At 39.8% G+C, this 21,263-nt stretch overlaps 1 protein-coding gene across 2 annotated transcripts; it reads right to left on the reverse strand.

The window, feature by feature from the left end:
* Positions 1 to 3,629, reverse strand: NPVF (neuropeptide VF precursor). 2 transcript variants are annotated; one of them, XM_027573605.1, is made up of 3 exons: positions 3,446 to 3,629; positions 1,539 to 1,941; positions 1 to 104 (listed from the first exon to the last, which is right to left on the reverse strand). In XM_027573605.1, exons 1-3 carry the CDS (start codon positions 3,581 to 3,583, stop codon positions 82 to 84), a joined length of 564 nt encoding a protein of 187 aa, XP_027429406.1. In that variant the 5' UTR covers positions 3,584 to 3,629; the 3' UTR covers positions 1 to 81. The 2 variants fall into 2 exon arrangements, with proteins under 2 accessions (XP_027429406.1, XP_027429405.1); XM_027573604.1 differs by having other exon boundaries at positions 53 to 113; positions 1,547 to 1,941; positions 3,446 to 3,583.
* Between the last annotated feature and the right edge of the window lie 17,634 nt (positions 3,630 to 21,263).

The raw sequence follows: 21,263 nt of genomic DNA on the forward strand, positions 1-21,263 counted from the left end.
GCAGATTACAGACCACAGCTTAAATCATCTTTAGGGACTAGCTCCAGACTTCTTATTTTTCTTGTTTCAGTTCTGCATCATCTATTTTCTTGAATCCCAGTCTCCTAAAACGTAAGCAGTACAAAATGTTCTCAACCATCATAACAATGGCATGAGTACATATAAAAACACTAGCCATGATCCTAATTGCTTAATTATACTTGAGTTGAATTGTGTTGCACTTGAAATGAGTGAGATGTTGATGAGAACCTGAATTTGTAGTGGCTGCGTACTCAGACTTACCAACTTACCCTTGACTCATCCCTCTCCCTCATGACTGTCCCACTGCCAACATCTGGTGAGCTGCCAAATTCTACCTCCGCGTAATATCTCAGGACCTCAGCAGAAATGTCAGTGGTTCCCCTTTCCTTAATGGATAAGGTCCAAAGTCCTTTAGTCAGCCCTGAGTGCACTCTGCTCTTACCCCAGCCTCCTCGCCTTCTTTCCTTTCCTCTTCCTACCCCTGCTGCTCTTGCCAAACTGAACCCCAGCTGTGCTTGGCTCATCTTGATCATACTCCTCTCTTTGCCTGAAAGTATCTTCTCTCCTCCCACCAGTCTCTGAATATTCAAAACAGAGCCACCTTTCAAAGTCTAACTCATGAAACATTCTCAGATTCCTCATGTAGAAATACTCTCCTTTTTTTCTTCCCCCTCTTTTTTTTTTCTGGGCACTGGGGATATGCAGTGGACAAAAAGCGTGGGATTTATGGACCTGAAATTCTAGTAAAGGGGAATGGACTCTGAACATATGTCAGATAGGGATAAGAGCCATGGTAAAAAATAAACCAGGAATGTTCTGAAAACGTCTCCCTTATAAGGTGTCACAGCTTGCTGCCTTCCTTTCTACAGGCCTTAATTAAGGTGTCATGTTCTACTTTATAGAAATTTGTTGTTGTTTTTATATATACTCTATTAGAAAATAATAGGTAAGTTGCCTTTTAATTTTATGAACCTCTTGCTTTCTGATTTGTACATAGTAGATAACTTAATACTTATTAATGCAAACAATGATTGTAATAGAACTCATTTATAAAATGAGAGCCAGAAAAAAGAAAAAAATTTTGATTCAAAGTTGAGGAAGAAAACCTTCTGAATTTGAGACTTGGCATATTGGGATGCCTTCCTTTGTACTTGCAGATAGCTCCCTCATGTGGGACCTTTCACATTAAAGAGGTCAAATGCTGGGCAATATGTCATAGGCCTAAATTCCCAATCCTGTCATCGAATCTTCTTCCTAGTCAGTGTGTGGCTATAGAGTAGTGGGATTGATGCCCATGTGGGGCTTAGGGGAAGCCACCTCATTACTTTCTACCTCTGGTCATGTTTATATCTGGCCTTCTGTAGTTCTCAGTTTATTTCCCCATCTCTTTGCTTTTTTCCTTCTAAGAAACTTAACTTTCTTAAAAACTTCTTTTGAAAAGAGGTAATCCTTTTTAACATTTCTGGACCAGCTATATATAACGGCCCATGCATTTTAACTGGATTTCAGGTATTTACCATGGGTGTTTTTATCAGGATTCTGGATTTCTTGAGGTGGGCAGTTCATGGAGTAAAGTAACTCACTGGCAGATGGTGAATGCATGGATTGTTGGAGCAAATCACTCAGTGTCTTGGCGACACTTTTGGCTGCTGTTCTGCCAAACCTTTGGGGTAGATTAGGAACATGTCTTGAGATGCTTTCTTTTATATTTCTTCCAAATCTCAGAGGCAGGTTGGCCATTACCCCAGTGCTTCTTTCTTCTTCCATGGTCCTCCCAAATCTCAATGGCAAGTTGGCTGCTGAGTGTGGCATTTTGTTGACTGTGGGTGCACTCATCTTAATGACAGTTTTTGGATGCCAATCTTTTAATTCTTCAAAATTGAGACTTCTTTCCTTTTCCCCCTTAAGGTCTCCTGCAGGCTATGATTAGAAATGAATATTAAAATAAGTTATTGTTATAGGCAATAGGTTTAAACCCCAAACTAACTTAAATCCAGACTTTAGTTTGTGGAATTGGTAAAGCTAATAAACAAGGTTTGTGTTTCCATTTGCAGGATTTTTAAATAAATAGTTCGTATTCAGTTCCTTTTTTTTTTTTTTTAAAGATTTTATTTATTTGAGAGAGAATGAGAGACAGAGAGCATGAGAGGGAAGAGGGTCAGAGGGAGAAGCAGATTCCCCGCGGAGCAGGGAGCCCGATGCGGGACTCGATCCCGGGACTCCAGGATCATGACCTGAGCCGAAGGCAGTCGCTCAACCAACTGAGCCACCCAGGCGCCCTCGTATTTGGTTTCTTAAAGCAATCCCGTTTCTCTGTCCCTGGACAGATTTTTGATTTTAGAGAAACCTCCCACTGCCTCTTCATGTCCCTTGTGTTCTCCTCTTTTTAAACACCAAAGTGGCGGACACATGGAAACAGAGATGCTAGCTAGGCTTTGGGGTAGAGTTAGAGGAGGCTCCCTTGTATTTCTTTCTTACCTGCTCATACTCAAGAGTTCCGCTCTAAGAAACTGATTGTATTTTTATTAGTATACAAGTTACATTTTTAGTAAAGCACTGGTTGGTTTGCGGACTACTGCACCACTAATATACCAACTTTAAAATAACCATTTAAAATACAGCAACTATTTAATTAGATTTAGCTTACCATGAAAATTTGTCCTTATGAAGATTTATAAATGGTTGTTTTTCTGATTGTAAAAGTAATACATGCTCATTTCAGGAAATTTGGAAAATATATAAACATAAAGAAGAAAATAAAAATAACTTGCAATTCTACCATCTAAAGATAAATACTTTACTTAGATATAGATTTACCATAAACTTACCAGCTCATCATTACTAAGTAGAACACGTAATCCTTGTATTTTTGTTTGTTTGTTTGTCTGTAGTTTGAAGACAACTCAAATGTTCAGCTGAAATGTATCAGGTCTTATTTCTGCAACTATTTATTACAACTGTGTACTTCTGAGTCAATTGAAAATTATTAATGCACCTTATGCTTGCACCAAATCCTGTACATAAATTGTCATTAGAGAGGCCAGACTGCTGTTGTGTTAAAAAACACAAGTTACGGGGCGCCTGGGTGGCTCAGTCATTAAGCGTCTGCCTCCGGCTCAGGTCATGATCCCGGGGTCCTGGGATCGAGCCCCGCATCGGGCTCCCCGCTCCACGGGAAGCCTGCTTCTCCCTCTCCCACTCCCCCTGCTTGTGTTCCCTCTCTCGCTGTGTCTCTCACTGTCGGATAAATAAAGTCTTTAAAAAAAAAATACAAGTTACATCAATGCACTGTCATGGAAGGCTGCAGTTGGACAAACAACAAAGCACAAACGAACTTATTCCTTACTCTTTATAAAATACGAAAGCATTAGAATTAGGACAAATATATAGTTAATGCTAGTCATGTAAGAGTTAAAAAACTTACCCCAGAATATTTGTCATACTTTTCTTTGCTGTGAAGATTGGACATCATTAATTCATCTGTACAAAAGATGTTTGATGTTAACAAGCTTGAAGTGGCCAAAATCACTAAAATAAAGCATTTTGATGAAATAACTTTCATTTTGTTCAGAATCTAGAATTAAGTTTCTATGTGCAGCCTGATGTCTACAAGGAAGGGAATCATGGTCTTTTTATACTGTCTAAAAACAAAGGAAAGTTTGATTTATCAGTGAAACCAATCCCACTTGTTTTACGTACTAATATTAATTAGAGTGTTTAACTAAACTATGGATTTAAGGAATGTGGGTAATTCATTCTGGAAAGACAGCAGTGTTCCTGTTTGCAAATTCATTAACTTTGAAAGTAATTTTCCTCACTATGAAGGATCTTCTAATTAGATAAGTTTGGGGCCATGGTAATTAAGATTCCCAACAAACAGAATGCTTCGTTTCTTTGAGCTCGAATGAAAAATATTTCAGTGTTTGCGTCAATTCTGGAGAAGGAAGAAGAATAGTATTCAATACATGCTAGCCATGTTAAAAAAAATTTTTTTTTTACCCACACAAAAGAGTTAGGCATAGTATTTTCAAAATGTCAAACAAAATTCAGAATGTAAAAAGAGTTCTAAGTCACATAATACCCAAATAAAATGACATTAATTAACTTTTTGTAATGCAGTTTTGTTATTAAAAAGCGTCAGGAGTAAATGTCAGCTACAACGTGAAAGGTGGGCATAAGACCATGAGTTAGATGTTTTGACAAACCGGCTGTCTCAGGAGAAGCTGGAGGCAGTTCTAGGCCTTTTGTATCTTCCCCGTGGGCCTTATTTGGCAAAACTGTATAAATCACTGGGATTGTATTTCTGTGATGATGCCGTATCCTACCTTCCTCCTCAGAGCCCTTAAGAACCCTAGCAGAGGTTTGGTAAGTCACACGCATGCTAATTTTGTTGCTCCCCTGGCCCATATTATTTAGGTAAATCTCGCATTGCCAGAGGCATACTGACATCATGGCATAAGAAGAGAATTTATAGAGATAAATACTTATTTCCTCAAATGCCAAAATGAGTCCCTTTTGGAGCAGATGACTGGTATTCTTAAAGACTTGCCTTATCATGAGAGTGCCTAGGTTCTAGAGACATCCTTACTTGTTCTCATTTGCCCATTCAACCCTCTCAGGAGAGAAAGACCTTACAGTGATTGATTTCTAGCTACTTCTAGACACAGACACTTAGAGGTGAATTCACAAAAGAGCAAGTCATGAAATAGCACCTTTTGTGTCAAGGACTGAACCACCTCCAGCCACTCCCACAGCCTACCGTGATTTGAGGTTTGTGATGGGCAGAAGTGAAGACCCTTCTCTGTATTATAGATCTCCAGAATAAATTAGAAAAACAACAACGGGTAAACTCTTGGGTACCCCAAGGTCACACTTGCCCGCAACCTCTCTTAAGGCAGTTGACATCATTGGCCTCATTTGTTTTGGTCTGTGCTAGCCAAGAATCCCCACAGTAGGAGGCAATTAATTCAATTCATAGTCTAGGGTTAATTTTGTAACACTGTTATTGGATTATTTGGGTTTAATTTCCCCGAGGATTTAATGCATTTCTCTTTCAAATTGTTCCTTTGCAAACTGCTGATGGAACTTCCTTTTTTTGTGGTCAGTAGATCCAAACTTTTGAGAAATGGGTGAAGCAAGTTATGAGCGAGTTATGTTGGCTGAGTTCACACCCTGGAAAGAATGAGTGGAAGGGGTCAGCCTGGAGCTCTTTCAAAGTATGTTTGTTATCTGGTCATTTCAGAGGATAGCAGTGCACTAGTTTTCAATACTGCTACTTGTGGTTTTGGCACATCTAGGAGTTTTTCTGATTGCAGTCAGCATCTAGTGTAGCCGATATGACTAATTATTCCCCTGCCTCCACCAGGTTCAAACTTCCAAGTTTGGAGTGTAATTAGAGTTATTAGTACAGGGCTTGGCACTTTTCAACCATATTTTCAGTTAGCTTTGAAAACGTCGATATAAAACAACATGACCTGACATACACAGTAAGAAATCACCATAAATCTTTTGATGAAATGTGCTCCTACATATACAGCCTATTTAGGGATTCTTGATGAAACATGGGAGCGTACAAAAAAATGAAAAAATAATCTATCTCCTGGCCGTGTGGCATTTACATACATGCTTCATTTACTGAGACTTTGGAGACTTGAAGACTACTCATGTCTAAAACTCTCTCTCCAGCTTGGACACTTCTGAGCTTTAGACCCCTCAGATCCTTGGCTTCCTACCAGATGGTCCTATTGGGATGCCTTACAGGCATCTCGAGTGCTCTATGTCCAAATTGGGATTTATCTTTTTCACGCCTGTCTCTCTTCCTATGTTTCCCATCTCAGTGAACAGTACTGTTTCTGTCAGGGTCCCATCAGGAGATAGAATATACATAGTAATTTGAACAACATAAAGAATTATTAATTATAATGGGGATTAGCTATAAAATGATAAAGAATACATGAGGGCCAGGGGACAGAGTATCCAAGGAAAGGACAAGCTGATTGGAATTCAGACCATATTGGAGAAAGTATGGATGGCAGAGAAATGTGCTACTCCATGCCAGAGCCTGTCTCTAGTCACAAGAGGGAGATGCTCTTCTGGGGTGCAGATGGGTCAAGGCTGGGAAGGCAACTTCTGGGATAACTCTGAGACTCACGGGGAATCTGCCACTGAGACCCCCTCGGGGATGAGTGCTACCAGGTGTCCTCTACATACCCCACTGGCAGCCATGTGTAGGGGCAAAAAGAAGCAAATGGAAACCCATTTGAGCCAGAACGAGATGTCCATTCCTCCTGTAGTATACCCCTGTAGTGCCCTTTACGGACAAAGCTTAAAATTGTGCCTGCTGAAAGGATAAATGCTTACGGGGTCCATCTCTATATCTCAGAGCATGATATCAAGAGTGGATTTGGAGCTGAGAGGCAATAAATAGATTAACCGGCACAGGCATCCACCCGTTTGACCAAGCCCAAATCCTTTGCGAGATCCATGACTATTTCCTCCCCATTTCTCCCTCAGCCCATTCTAGAGTTAATGAAAAACTAGTTTCTAGTTTTGAGCTATTACACTCAATAATACTAGACACTATTTTTTTGACCACTTGCCACATACCAAGAACTGTCCTAAGTACTTTGTGAATTAACTTGTTTAGCCTTCATAATAATCTCATAAGCAGCTGCAATAACAACAACAACAAAAACAACTACTACTACTGCTATTATTATTCCTACTTTCCGGAAAGGAAGACGAAGGTGCAGAAGGATGAAGTAAGCTTCTCTACAAATGGCAGGGCCAGGATTTGAACCCAAGCATTCTGAACACGTTCTCACTCTGCCATGGTCTCTTCTAACTTCTAATTAATCTGTTCACATCTCTCCATCCCCAGTGCCAGTACTCGGTTCACTATTTTCTCTTGCCTAGACTTTCTCCTTGGTCTCTCCAATTCTTCCTCTATGGAGCCATCAGCCACGTTTTTACAAAGTAGAACGTATTTGTGATTTCTTTTTAAAAACCTTTCAGTGGTTTCCCATTTTTCTTGGAATCACCTAGGCCACTTTTCGTTACTTGTAGTCTTCTTAACGTCTCCCGAGTTTTCTCTCCCACTGCTCCCTGCCACCTCTGTGCTTTATGACAAACTTCTTTCTGTTCTTCCAAATGGATGCAATTTCTCTCGCCTCTGCTCTTGATTTTCCTGCGCGCAGAATATTCACCCACTCCCCTCTCTCTTTCTTACACCTCTTCATTGTTTGAGTCTCAGTTGAGGCATCACATGTCGCGAGAAGTCTCTTCTGACTTCCAGCTCTGATAAATGGCTCTTTGTTCTTGCCCAGTTGTGGCGTTTTTACTCAGACTTGTCCTGTACTGTACCTTGCCTCCCCTCCCCCCGTACTGCTCAGGGAAACCATGTGAGGGCAGAGCCTTGCTTGTGTAGATCACAGTGACATTTCCATTGTCTAACTCACAGATGTTAAGGATACTTTATTTCTATTTTTTAAAAAGATTTTATTTATTCATTTGAGAGAAACAGAGAGAGCACAAGCAGGGGGAGTGGTAGGCAGAGGGAGAGGGAGAAGCAGGCTCCCCCTGGGCCTTATGTGGGGCTCAATCCCAGGACCCAGAGATCACGACCTGAGCCGAAGGCAGACGCCTAACCATCTGAGCCACCCAGGTGCCCCAGGACACTTTATTTCTAAATGAGTGAATACATTTTTCATTGGTATTAGGAATAAGAGTTAAAACTGAAGGTGTTTGTTCATTCTTCTTCCCAGTTTTGGCTGTTGACCCGTTTCCTCTTTACTGTGACTTAAACATTATTAGAGCTTAAGTTTGTTGGCTTATCCTGAAATCTTAACATCTTAACATTTTCCAACTGAGGATTCGCATCTAAGGCTTTCCCAGACTGAGACCTATATGTGGACAGTCAGGTATAAGTAGGTTGAATGTGAGTGTAGGTTTATCCTGTTATAGTGCAACATGCAGCTTGATAAGTTCAGTATGTTCTGATGGATCTTGCTGTGTTAATGGGTCCAAACACCAGGAAGGGTGTGAAAAGGGATGACACAGCCCTAAGGAGGGCTTCCTGACGATGCTTAAGGGTCGTCCAGTAGGTGGACTTCATAGGCTTCCCTGGCTGAGGGCAGAAAAGGGTTCTCTGATTGCTCGTTATTTTTCCACATCCACTAGATGCCCGCAGCCTCTGGCAGGCAGTTAGAGTAGGGGACAAATCCTTCCTACCAATCGGGAACTGAGCTAACTTGGTTGGATTTAGGACTTTGTAAGGTTCTGGTTTATCTGCACCTCTAGGACAATATTTAAAATAAGTGGTTGTTTTTGTGCCATGGGCTGCAAATTTTTATTTAAATTTTCATGCAGCAGAGCTAGCTTCCTCCACACATTGATCCATGCCCCTTAAGGCCCTGGTGAGGTCTACCAAAGAGGTGGTGAATGTTAATATGCAGAAGAACTTTCTTATAGGACCCTATTCCTCGCCCTCAGCCCAGCAGTTGACTCCCAGGCCATTTGCCTCTTGACAGTTTCTTTCTCCCTCTCCATCCAGGCAGAGTCCAATTGCTGCGCTCTGCAGAAGAATTTGTGGGCATCATATTTTGCATCCTCTTATTTTGCATTGGCATGTTTGCAAAGTATTTTGTAACCATTTGTTAACTAATTTCAGGCCCCCTTTAGAGGTGGGTGGTGGCATTACTGTATAAATATATTTCGGTATATTGTGTGCAGAGACAAAGAAATACCTGCCTTGGTTCCAAATAAAATCATCCCATGCATATTGTATAACACTACTATTTTAAAAAGGCGTGGTGGTGCCTTTGTTTCAAGATTTATGAGTGGCCTGTTATAATGAGCTTGTCATATTTTGATAGCCGGCTTGTATTTACTTCTCTGCTTTTGTTATGAGAGTACAATGCAAGGGCCTTGGAGGTGCTGATGTGAACGTGAGACAAGATGATTCCTACGTGTTTGTAAAAGCAGTTGAAATTCAATTCTAGTTGGAGTCACTTGAAGAATCGGTTTGTACAAGAATACATATTAAATAATTATAAAATTAATTCATAAGATTTATTCTAGAAGGTTGATTAAATGGCAAGGTCCCTCTGTCTAAAGGACATATTTTAGAATAATATACTGGACAAACTTTTCAGTATTAAATCTTTCAAGCGATATGGAGTGGTAATGTTTGAAAGAATTTTTATAGCAGTTGTGCAAGGCGGATTAGGAAGCTGCCTCTCTACAGCACAGCTTTCCAATTCAAGCCTTTATGCTTTTTAATGTTTCATTTTTATTGACATTTTTTCCTTGCAGGAAAAATGTGTGATTTTTACTGGCCTGGCAGGGGGTTATGGTACCTTTTGCCAAAGTGTCAAGAAAACTCAGAATTCTCTACATAAGGGACAAAGACCAGATGTTTAGTTAAAACAACACATAGCTTTTATACAAATATAGGTAATGGAAACCAAGACCTTTCCTGGGATTTTTTTCCCCTCTTTTTTTCGCCAGTTTTGCCTTTGATATTTTTAAAATAAGCAAGCAGCGTCTTGTTATTCTAACCTGAGCAGAATAATTTAGTTCTTTACAAAGTGTGTGCCTTTTCAATATCTTTTTTTTGTTTTATCTTTGTTTTGAAGGATTCCACTCTAAAATGTGGAATGTGCTCTTCAAATAATAATTTGCTTTTTTTAGGAGATTTTATTTATTTATTTATTTGACAGAGAGAGCAGGAGAACACAAGCAGAGGGAGAAGTAGGCTCCCCACTGAGCAGGGAGCCTGATGCGGGGCTCGATGCCAGGACCCTGAGACCATGACCTGGGCCGAAGGCAGATGCTTAACTGACTGAGCCACCCAGGTGCCCCAATTTGCTTTAATAAAAAGAAAATTTGAGACTTTTAGTAGTTTAGGAAGGACCTAGCCTAATCCACTAGCCTGATTTTTCCACTAGCTTGAACACATCTTCACTGGGAAGGAAATTTGCTGCTTAAGCCTACACTGATACGGTTTTTGGAGGATGTTTTAAGTACAACTGTTTTCCCATTTCAAACAGGAGTAAGGGCAGATGGCTAACTAATAAAAATGAGTGTCATCACAAATGTGGACTTTTCTAGATGCTTTTTCATCCCTAGTGGAAAGAGATGATAAGGGGGCTACTTGAGATGTACACGTGAATGGGTTGTGGTTTGTTTTTTTCTTTTGGTTAGGGGTCATGTGTCTTCTGTGCTCCTGAGTACTACTGCTAAGAGTTTCTTGAAGGCCCACAGCAGCCATGCAGCTGCTGTTCTGAGCAGAAGCTGGCCCTTGTGTTAACACACTGGCACTTGGACTTTATTCTTCTCTGTTAGCAGTCCTTTGGCTTTGGCCATACTACCTGCCTCTCTGTTGTAGGTCTGAGCTCATGTGGGTACCTCATACCAATGGGTGCCTGTATCCCTTAGATTACAGTGGCTGGATTCCATTACTGAGGAGGGGTTTACACTTTCCTTCAATGCTGGTTTTATTGGACCCTAAAAAGGATGTGTCCATGACATAGCCAGGAATGACACCATTGCATTTCTGCTGGTTAAACTCAACCAATTCCAAGCAAACAAACAGAAAAACTCTCAAATGGTTGTCTTTGGAGGAGCACTCAAAACATACTTTTAAATCTATAGTGACTTGGAGTATAAATTTAATTAAAGGAGAAGATTTTCTGGCAATCTTCTGATTCTAAGAGGTGAGATCTAGACAGAAAATTCTGTACTTACTTGAGGTTAAATGAGCTAAATAAATGTTAATACCTAAAGGATTTAATTTTATACCGGGTTTGTACCAGATGAGTTTAAGGAATCAGGTATTTACCCTTTAAGAAACAATAATAAAGAAAACAGACAAAGCTGGTAAAGGTTTTAGAACATACTTAGATGTACAAGCAGCCGTACCATCTCTAGGGACAATAACCTGTTGTAAACACAGGCTTGAATGACCCAGAGCAGTTTATGATGGTGGGCTTTGGCTGATGAGCCCTGTTGGAGCCCTCTCTGATTCATCAATAAGAGTAGCTGATGATCCATGATCTAGAAGCATCCAGCTAGGAGATTGATGTGGATCTTTCAGTGGATACTACCTCTGTCCCTGCCCCATTCCCCAATATCTAGGTCAAGAGCAGGGGAACTGCTTTTCCTATGTTCCCATATTCTTTGGGTTGATTTGTTTGTTTAAATTTACCACTTCAAAACTTCCCTTAATGATTATCTTAACCCGATCTAACCTGGACAAAAATAACCGAGGAGGAGGAGCCCAGAATCCTGGCCACGGTGAGAGATGAAATAGGGAGAAATCACTGTGGGCTTACCTTGGACTTCCCTGCCCCTTGAACAGTTTCCTATTCTTGTAAATGTTTTGTAGTTGGGGCTTTTCATATTGGCACAGCTGCAAAACTAGCTCTCCTTTACCTGATATATTACTCAGAGCTCCTTGGTTGCATGTAACTGAAATATCTATTGTGTTTAAACAAAATGGAGAATTTATCATGAGGATATGGGGATATCTTATGAATGGGGTTGGGTCCTATAGAACATCTGGAGCCTAGGAGTCAAATCACCATTGGGACTTTGTCCTTGATTTTCATTTCTTCTCTCAATGCATCAGTTTCATTATTCCTTCCTACTGCTGTCTTGATTTTTCTACCTCTCAGCCCATTTGTTAATACCTTCTGAGTTTACATATCCTCAGTTTCAGCAACCTCATGAGAATCTGCTTTATCTCAGTTCCAGATTCAAAATAACCAGGGGAGGATTCTGATTGGCCCAGTCTAGATAAGGAGCCCCACCCTGAACCAATCATTTATGGCCAGAGGTGGGTCACATTGCACTAACATTGAAAATCCTATTGCAAACCTGTGAAAGCATTGGGGGTAAGTGTTGCTACTGGGAAGACAATGAAAAAGTGTCTAATACAGTTGGATAGATAGAGCACGAGGAAGAATCTGGACTCTTCTCTTCCTGAATCCAGTTCCCCAGGCGGAGGAAAACTGCTTCCCACGCCGGTGAAAAACTTAAGTTCTAAGTTGAAGTTAAGAGGACCACTTGACCATTCTATTGTGAGTATGTCTCTGTTTCTCTTTAAAGATGCTGAGGAACTTTCTGTCCTAGCTCAGTGATACTAGTAGACAGTGTTTTCATCTGTGCCATCTGGGTCTTTGTTTTTGCAAGCAGGTGTTCTTGTGAGATATTTTTGTGGCTCATGTGGGGCTTTGATGGTAAAAACAAAACAAAACAAAACAAATTCGAGATCTTCCTTCCCCAGGGGCAGCCGAGGGCACAATTCCCAGCTATTTCTCCATATATCCATCAAAAGCAGTGCCAACTTTGAGAGCCTGTAAGATTCCCTCTCTCCCCTGGCAGGTAAGAGGCCTGGCTCAGGTGTTTCTCTTTGGCATTTGGAGGCGCTCCTGTTTCCACCATTATGCTCAGCACCAGATATGAAGCACTGTCCTGAGAATTTCAAGACCAGGTGGTTTGGTCCCTAAATGGTCCTAAACTCTTTTTAACTTGGGCCTCTTTCCTAAATGTTTCACACCCTTTATTTTGTTGTGGTGATACTGGCTTGCTTCATTTCTTCCCACTGTGTTTACTAAGGTTGAGTGAGTTCTATGACCTGGAGTAGAGTGGTTCATTGCTTTTTGAGCAAGCAAGTTTATTTTTCTATTAAGTTGGTAGACTTGCCATTCTCTGTCTGACACTTGGGTACTCTTTGGAAACACTCCAAAATTCCCTTTCCTTAAATAATGGACTTTCCTTAATAGATTGGTAAGTGTTTATTTTGGAGATAGTAAAAATAAGACTCTTGTGTATAATTCCAAATATAAGCATATATTCTTTTGATAATTAGCTTCATTACTTCCTGTCATTTTTTTTGACAATATTTACCCTAAATTAGAAGTAGTAATAATGGGACATCCTAGTTCAGTCCTACAAATATATCTGTCTACAATAAAATATTTGCTTCAGTGACAGAAAGTATTTTAGAAGTGTTCATTAAAACAATTTGAAAACTGTGTATCCATTATTAATAACCCAAGACAGGAATTACATGTTACGTGACTCATGTAACCAATAAGGAAGCTGCCATTTCCATAATTATAAAGAATTCATACCACATCCATTTTATTATTCTGTATCATTTGACCCATTTATGGCTCATTTTGAAAGAGTAAGATTAAAAAATTTATAAAGTTTTTTGAATGAAAAATCTGCCAGGTAATTTTTCCCTTCCAACTGCTTAGAGTAGGTGCTCTCTATCTAAGAGCCTGGACCATTTAGTTCTAACCCCTCTCCTTAACTACACTAGTAAAGGAAGTTTGGGATGCTCTGGGTTATGTCGATCTTTCTCCTTCACCTCCCCCACCCCAAGCCTTCTGAGGGATAAATTGTGAAAAAAGTTGGAGTCCAGGAGGATGACTTGGGTTAGCCCCATTCTGGAACAAATGAAAACTGTGGGGTGAAGGGTGGCTAGTCAGTGTCCACATGCTCTCTGTTCAGCTGCCCGCAGTTTCTGAATGGCCCATTTGGGAGAAAAGTTGAGCAAATGCTCAGCAGGGCTGGCTGAGTCATCAGCCCCGAAAGTTCCTTCAAAATGTTGGTTACTGATCGCTGCTACCCCTCTGCTTTTATTCTTACTATCCTTTAGAGTTAACTGTGGGGTGGAAGGGAGATGAGAGGGATGCAGGCTGGGAGGGAGGAGAGCATCACTGGAAGCTGGTAGAAGATGAACTTTCTAGTTTCAAGGTTTTCTTTTGGGCATGGAAGAGAGAATCAGGCCTAGTGAGTGATTCTGGGCCCGTTATACTTTTCCTTTACCCCCACCCCAAATCTCAAAAGTAGTTGAATTCGGAGCTTATTGTAATTAGGGTCAAGGAGACCCCCAGATCTTTGTCACACCTGAGAACCTGGGGCAGCACTGTTCTTAATACACGGTAAATTAGTACCACGAGACTCCAACTCCTCTCCCACATGGTCCGATTTCATCACCCTCTTTCCCTTTGGTCAGGTCTGTGAACAACAGTTGCTGAAGTGATTTTGATGAGATATGACATTTGCAGACTGTGGCCACCGACCAAAGAATCTGAGCTACGGTATCCAACATTTTACAGGCTACAAAATATAAGCGGGCCAGCATTTATTGCTTGTCCTAGCAGCTCAAGCCAAGTTTCCTAAGCCTACAGAGCAGACCTCTTGCTGCTGCTAATTTTACTATCAGCAAACAAAAGGGAAGTAGGAAATAATGCGGAACAGCTGAAGGAGAGCATTTGTGGGAGTGGTACAGACTCAGGTGATCTGAAGAGAGAGTGACTTTCTTTTTTCTAAAACCAAAAGGGACTCAATTTGCAGAGAAATAAACGGAAGAAAAGATGTAATGTAGAAAAAGTTATAAGCAGAGATTCTGCACTGGTCTCCCAGGATGGCAGTGATTTTCATATTAAGGCAGCCACCAAGGGAAATGTTAAAAACTCTCTAGGAAAATTTCCAATGTGATGGATAGAACTTTAATATTAATATAGGATTCATCATGATAATGTAAGTCATAGATCTAAAGCTCCCTTCGTCCATTGGATCAGTCCCTTTCCAGCCTATTATACAGGTAGTAAGTACATGCTTTAAATAGTGTCATGTCACAGGCCTGGAGTCTTTCTTTATCTGCAGTTTCTGAAGTTCTGGTCACAGAAATAGTGACCCCGTGAATCATTCATCTTTTACTATGTTATCTAGACCATCTGCATTTCCCCCATTTTTATTAATATTTAGTACTTCTTAAAATATACTTAATTATACTTTTTTTTTCACAAACACAAAGAGCATAATTCAACACACACATGCAGTGAGTGTGAAGGGAAGATCTGATAGTTAATCCATTTGTTGGTCATTATACAAAGAGGAAAAGTGATTTCTGGGTTGCTATTTGGTTGAGTTATCTCAGACATAATTACCGATCAAATGCATATGTATTGCTCAGTCATTTTACTCTGGCTTTTCTGGTCTTCTTTGAACACTGAAACCAAACAAAATGGTGGCGTAGCCTCTCTAGAATTCTAAGATAACGACAACCTTCAGGAATGAGAATGATTGTAGTGTTAATGGCAATAATAATGTTAAGACTTGTCTGCTGCTTTTTCCAACAGGGATTTGAACATTCACTGGTGGAGCATTCAATCACCCTTTCTTAGTCTAAAACACACATGAAAATAAATCCACGAGTACAGACCATGAATATAGATGTAAAGTCTGTACACGGACAAGTAGACCCTCAAGTTCTATAAAGAAAAGAGGACTTTCCTTAAGCCTGGGAATTACTGCATATTCTGTCCCTCCCTTCTAGATTCCTGTAATGCTCACTGATTCCACTCCACCCCCGTTTTATACCCATGGAGTAACCAATGTTCACACTTGGGTGTATCATTTCATGTATTTTGTTGGCATAAAATTTGAGGGTGTAAAGTTTCTGAGAAGTCCTGCTGTAAAGGAAAATTTCATGTTGTAGAATCCAGCAATTCCTAAACTTTCTTTGACCATGGAATCCTTTTTTTTTTCCTCTCCCAAATACAATCTATAAACACATTGAGAAATGCTGGCCTAATGGAGGTATTCATAAACTTGGCCTCTTCTATTTTCAGATTTTGATTTTCATTGGAAACTCTGCAATGAACTCCAACTTCTCCCTAAGTCCTGGCTCAGGTGTCACTTCCTCTGTGAAGGTTTTCCCACTTGCCCTAGAATAGATATGTAATTGTTCCCTTTTGCCCCCTACCTCCCTGCAGCATTTTTTTGTGTGGAAAATCTACGTTGATGTTTAGATCATGAGCTATTTATTTATTTTTTATTTTCCCCTTCCAATCTACAATATCCTCTATTTTAAGGAGTGTGTTTTTTTTCCTTTTTTTTTTTTTTTTTTTGTTCTCAGTGCCCTGTGGAGTGCCTGGATCCTTGTAAGAGTTCAACAAATATCTGGTGACGGAACGAATGAACAAGTAGAGTCTGGGAACTTAAGCAGAAACATTATCTTTCTGGTGTGTTGATATGTGATTAATGAATGAACCCTTTTGAGTTAAGTACTTTTTCTATTACAGTGACTCATTTCCATACAGTTGATTGGATTGAGACTGACTCAGATGTGAAATGGTTAATCATTTAGTCTGCCAAAAATACAAGATTGACTGTTACTCAGTCTGTTATCCCCTTGTGGTATGGGTGGTATATATAAAACATAGTATATGTATATATATATAAGACATGGGTGGTATATATAAAAAATTCTAGCACCCAGTCATAACAGAGACATTTTTCTTTTCTATTCACAATCAGTCCATAACTCAGAATTTCCCAATTTTTAACTGCTAAGGGAAAAAATGGAATTTATAGACCTTTTCACCTTTCATTAAAAACCTAGCCTTATAGATTTAAAGAATTATAGATTTGACTATATTATGCCTGAGCCTTTTTATTTGTAATATATACTTAAAATATTTTTTTCCCTGATACACTCTAGGTTTCAGGCTTACAAATTTTATTGTGGTTTAGGCATGTTTTCCTCCCATTTTTCCTTCCTTCATTTTCCCCTCATTTTTAAAAAGATGTTAATAGGATGAAGATAGTAATCTCCCTCTCTGGCTGCACCCCACTCCAGTTGTACACCCATGGAGTGACCAATGTTAACACTTTAGTGTATCACTTCATGTATTCGGTTGGCATAAATTTTGCGGGGAGGCCGAGGATAGACGATACATAACCTAGAATAACTGCGGCCAGGATAGAGGTTAGAGGCTACCTTTATAACATTCTCTTCTACATTTCCTTGTTCTCTTTTGAAGATGGTTCACAAAGCTGCAACCTAGGGCATTAAGAAGAATTAATATGCCTAAGAAACTTCATTATGTTTCTGTCATGGAGACTAGGCTGGCCAATAAGCTAGGGTTAAGTCAGCTCATTCTGTGATGTTGTCCAAATGCAAAAAAGAGGCAGCACACCTGATTGGAAGAGGAGGAGGAAAAGAGGTTGTTAGACTGGGGTCAGGAATGTCCACTATCTGTCCTCACTGCCCATCCCTTAATTTTTTTTAGCAATGAAGGTTACCGCTGCAGATAATTGACACTCATGGGTTCCCCTGGCACCATGGAAAGGCCTAAAACTAAAGCAAAAGCAATGAGAGTAGTTGGGGCATAGGAGAGGGGAGGGAGGAGAGGAAGACAGAGATAGAGGAAGGGGACAGTGAGACTGATGTAATGAGAAAAGCACTTGATTTGGAAAGCAGATTTCAAAAAGCACTCTATTTAGAAAACACTCAATTAGAAAATTCTAGTTTCTGGCTTCTGCATAACCTTGGGCAATTACCTAGTTCATAGTTTCTTCACAGGACAGGTTTGTGGATTGCCGGATGATCACTCAGGACTCTTTACCTCTAAAAGTCGATGTTGATGATATGAGATAGAGAATTTGAGAGAGTTGGAGAGAAGAAAGAGATATGTGTGTATGTGATTGATAAGGGTCACCCAAGTCAGGTGCCCTGGAACTTGTCTGCTCAGGAGCAATTCCTGCTTCTGTAAATCTGGGGGACAGTTGATTAAATCTCGAAGTTTCTGTTCATTAGCTGGGGTGGAGATGAGAATCTGGCTAATAGAGAAAGCTGTTGTATAGGCTGTTTTATATATAACCCCTGCCAGGAAGCCAAAAGATGGTGGGCAGTAGATAGAGTCCTCGTTAACCAGATAATTCTCGTACCTGCAGGTTTATCCCAGGAAACCAAGCATGAACATGGTGGCTGGATCCTCAAACTTTCATCTTTAGTTGGGTTAATTTTTGACAGAGCACAAAATTCTTGGCTAAGAACCAAAGGCTCTTGGGAACCAATCCCTGTAGCAGGCATTCGTCTCAAGACTGTTTGAAGGCCCAAACAAAGAGAATGAGTTTCACATTTTCATGAAATTCTCTCCTTGTCTGACTTCCAAAGGTGCTTTAGAAACAGAGCTCAGACTTGGACCCTTGACCATCAGAGTTCTCCCCGTGGGCCATTTCAGGGTAAGCTGGGGGACAGTCAGCTATGGAATGTTAGGAGCAGAGAGAATACATTTCCAGGGCTGTAGGTTGTTAGTTGATTTCCCAGAAAGTAGTTCTGGGAAGCCATTCTGACTTTTACATATGGCATATCTGAAAAAGGGGTGATTCCACAATTGCAACATTTTTTTGTTTTATGTGCCTCTGAAGGAGAGAGATGTTTTGTCCTCCATCAAGTCTTAAAAAATATTTATCCTGGCATCTTCCCATTTTTCTTTTCACATGGGAACTCTGATATTTTTAAGACTGGTTGTGAAATCATTCCTAGGTATGCACATTATATGGAGATCTTAGAAAAACTTTTAAGGAAAATGAGTATAAGATGGTATTTCTTTTATGTACCAGACATTACAAACCATTCTTTTGTTGGGCTTTTCTTGATGAGCAAGATGTAATAAAATGATGTATATTCTCACCCTGTGGCAGATACCCTTTATCTAGTGGGACAGAATATTGAAAGCAGCATGGAAGATTAAAAAAAGGGGGGGCATTTGAAAAAATGTCCTCATGATAGCATCGTGAAAGCAATGCTATCTTCTAGTTAAATAAAGCATGAACAATAATTTTGGGTTAGGTAAGTTCTTCAATTATGCATTTGATTTTGGTAATAAAAGACACATGTTTTTCAATAATGTTTGGAATTTAAATACACTCTTCCTTTTTCCCAGTCTTCAGGAGAGTACTTACCAATGCAAAAGCTACCTCAAACCCATTCTTGTCCATTAAAAATTAAATGCTTTTACAGTAAATTATTAAAAGAGCTAGGTTGGCTGCAAATCATCAAAGGTACCATAAACCATTATGCAAGCAAGCGAGAAGTCTGATTAAATCTAAGGGATCAGAAGGCATATACATCCCTCGATATCCATCGCAAATTCTAAACTACAAAAGCAACTATAAAATGCTCCATTAAGTGACTTTTAAAAACTCTTTCAGGATTTTCAAAATTCAACAGTAACGTGCCTTTTCAATTAAGTATGAACTAAAAACCTTTACTGCAAAGCACAGATAAACCACTCTTTAGAGGTTATTTCCACTTTCTTTAAACCTGCAGTAATATTAGCCTCATTTTTCCAACTGATATCACTCACTTAATGGAATTGAGGCATTGTAACAGAGTTTGCCAAAAAACTAGTTATTAATTAAGTCCTGTTTCCCCAAAGTGTCTTTGTTATCTTTTGATTATACTGGAAAAGAAAATGATGGGTCCTGAATGTTGCAAAATCGCACTGAACATGTTGGAAGGACTTAAATAAGGCATGTTTAAAGATAAAAAAGATAACTCGTGGTTTTAGTTTAAATGAGATAATATGTAGCAAATATAGGATGCCTAGCTTAGTGCCTGGCACATAGGAGACACTCAATGAATAGAGGCTTTTCTTGTTGTTAGGTCCATTTTTCATTTGAAAAACTCAGGCTCCACCAAAGCTAACTTGTCCAGTGCTCCCTGGACAGTGTGAGCCCAGCACTGGTTGATTTTGAAGCCCATGTTCTTTTCTCTGTTGGTGTTATGACCTTCTTAGTCTCTGCCCATGCAGGCAACTATCTGGCTACTCGTGTATGCATAGATTGGTCTATTGAAACAACTCCTTGACAAATAAAAAGATATAGGAGAAAGAAAAACATTAACATTGAGGTAACATTTGGCCAAATTGTGATAATTGTGGAGAAGGGGAACAACAGCCAGAACAAGCATTTATAGTTGGGTTTTAGAGCAGGGTCTGCTCCCAAGTCTCCCACCCATTGTTCCCATCTGCCAAGTGTGGTGAGAAGAACTAATTCTGCAGCTTCGCTGGGATTGGTTTGGGTGGCTAATAAATCTGAATGACTAGGTGAAAAGCAGACATTGAGGGCCAAATGAAAGTCAGGTGATTTCATTTGTCAGTGGTTCTCAAACCCTAGTGTAGATCTAAATCCCTTGGAAGGCTTATGAAAACACAGATGGAATGGGGCAACTCCAGAGTTTCTGCTTCTGTTGGTCTGGGGTGGGTCCCAAGATTTTGTGTTTCTAACTAGCTGGCAGGTGATGTCAATGCTGCAGATCAAAGGCCCTCACTTGAGAACCACTGATTTAGGTTATCTTAAATGAGCTACGTTGTCACTGCAACACTGTGAGGTAGATGTTATTAGCCCCATTTTATAGATGAGAAAACAGGGGAGTGGTGAGTTTGGGAAACTTGTCAGAATAATGATTTGAATCCCGGTTAAAGAGAAGCTGAGATATTGCCTTCAAAGAATCTTCAGATTTTCTGGATCACTATGATAGGTGACAGAAATGCAAGACTATGGCTGTTTATTCCTACTCTCCTATCACCCTCCAGAGGCAAGGATGTCATCAGAATGAGACAAAAACTATCACGGATACATGCCCAGCACTGAATGGTCTACAGATGACAATGAAAACTGAAGCCATTCTTTCCGAGATTCTTGAGCACTATAGATGGAGAAACTGAGGTATGGAAATGTTTAATGATTTGTTTGATTATACATAGTGTATGAGTGGCAGCATTGGGATATCAGATGTCCTGAAACCCAATCAAGGTTTAATTATAAGAGGAAAAATATGGAGCTTCTGTTTGTCATCTTGATTGCTATCTGCTGTGTCCGCCCTCCCAAAAGTGACTGAATGCAGAGGCAGCATAATGAGAAGGGATAGGTACTAACACAGGACCCAGAATTCATTTATATATCCTATATTTATTGACTATCTTTCACATGCTTGGCACTTATAGGTGCTGGGGACAAAGGGGTAAACAAGATAGGTGAAATGCTTGTTTTTGCATTTTAAAAACAGTGAGACAATCCATGAAGTAAAAAAAATAAAAGGCGGGCCCTGGAAATTTAAGGCATAATAAATATTATGAAGAAAATTAAAGCCAGATATTGTCAGAGAAAATGACTACAGACTCAGGAATTTATAAGCATGGGTTTAATAGTTTACTAAAGATGCAGAAAGAAATGTGGATGATTGACTACCAGTCAGAGGTTGGGACTATCATACTGCAGTTCTCAACATTTCAGTTTTGTGGGTTCTCTTTTATCCATGAGTATAACCCAAGATTTCCCTTCCAGACTCCTCCAGAAATTATTTTAGAATCCTCAGATGAGGGAGGTTCTTGTACTCACAGGTGAACAAACTTTGAAATGCATACCTTGCA

The sequence above is a fragment of the Zalophus californianus genome, chromosome 12, assembly GCF_009762305.2.
Source record: "Zalophus californianus isolate mZalCal1 chromosome 12, mZalCal1.pri.v2, whole genome shotgun sequence".
NCBI lineage: Eukaryota > Metazoa > Chordata > Mammalia > Carnivora > Otariidae > Zalophus > Zalophus californianus.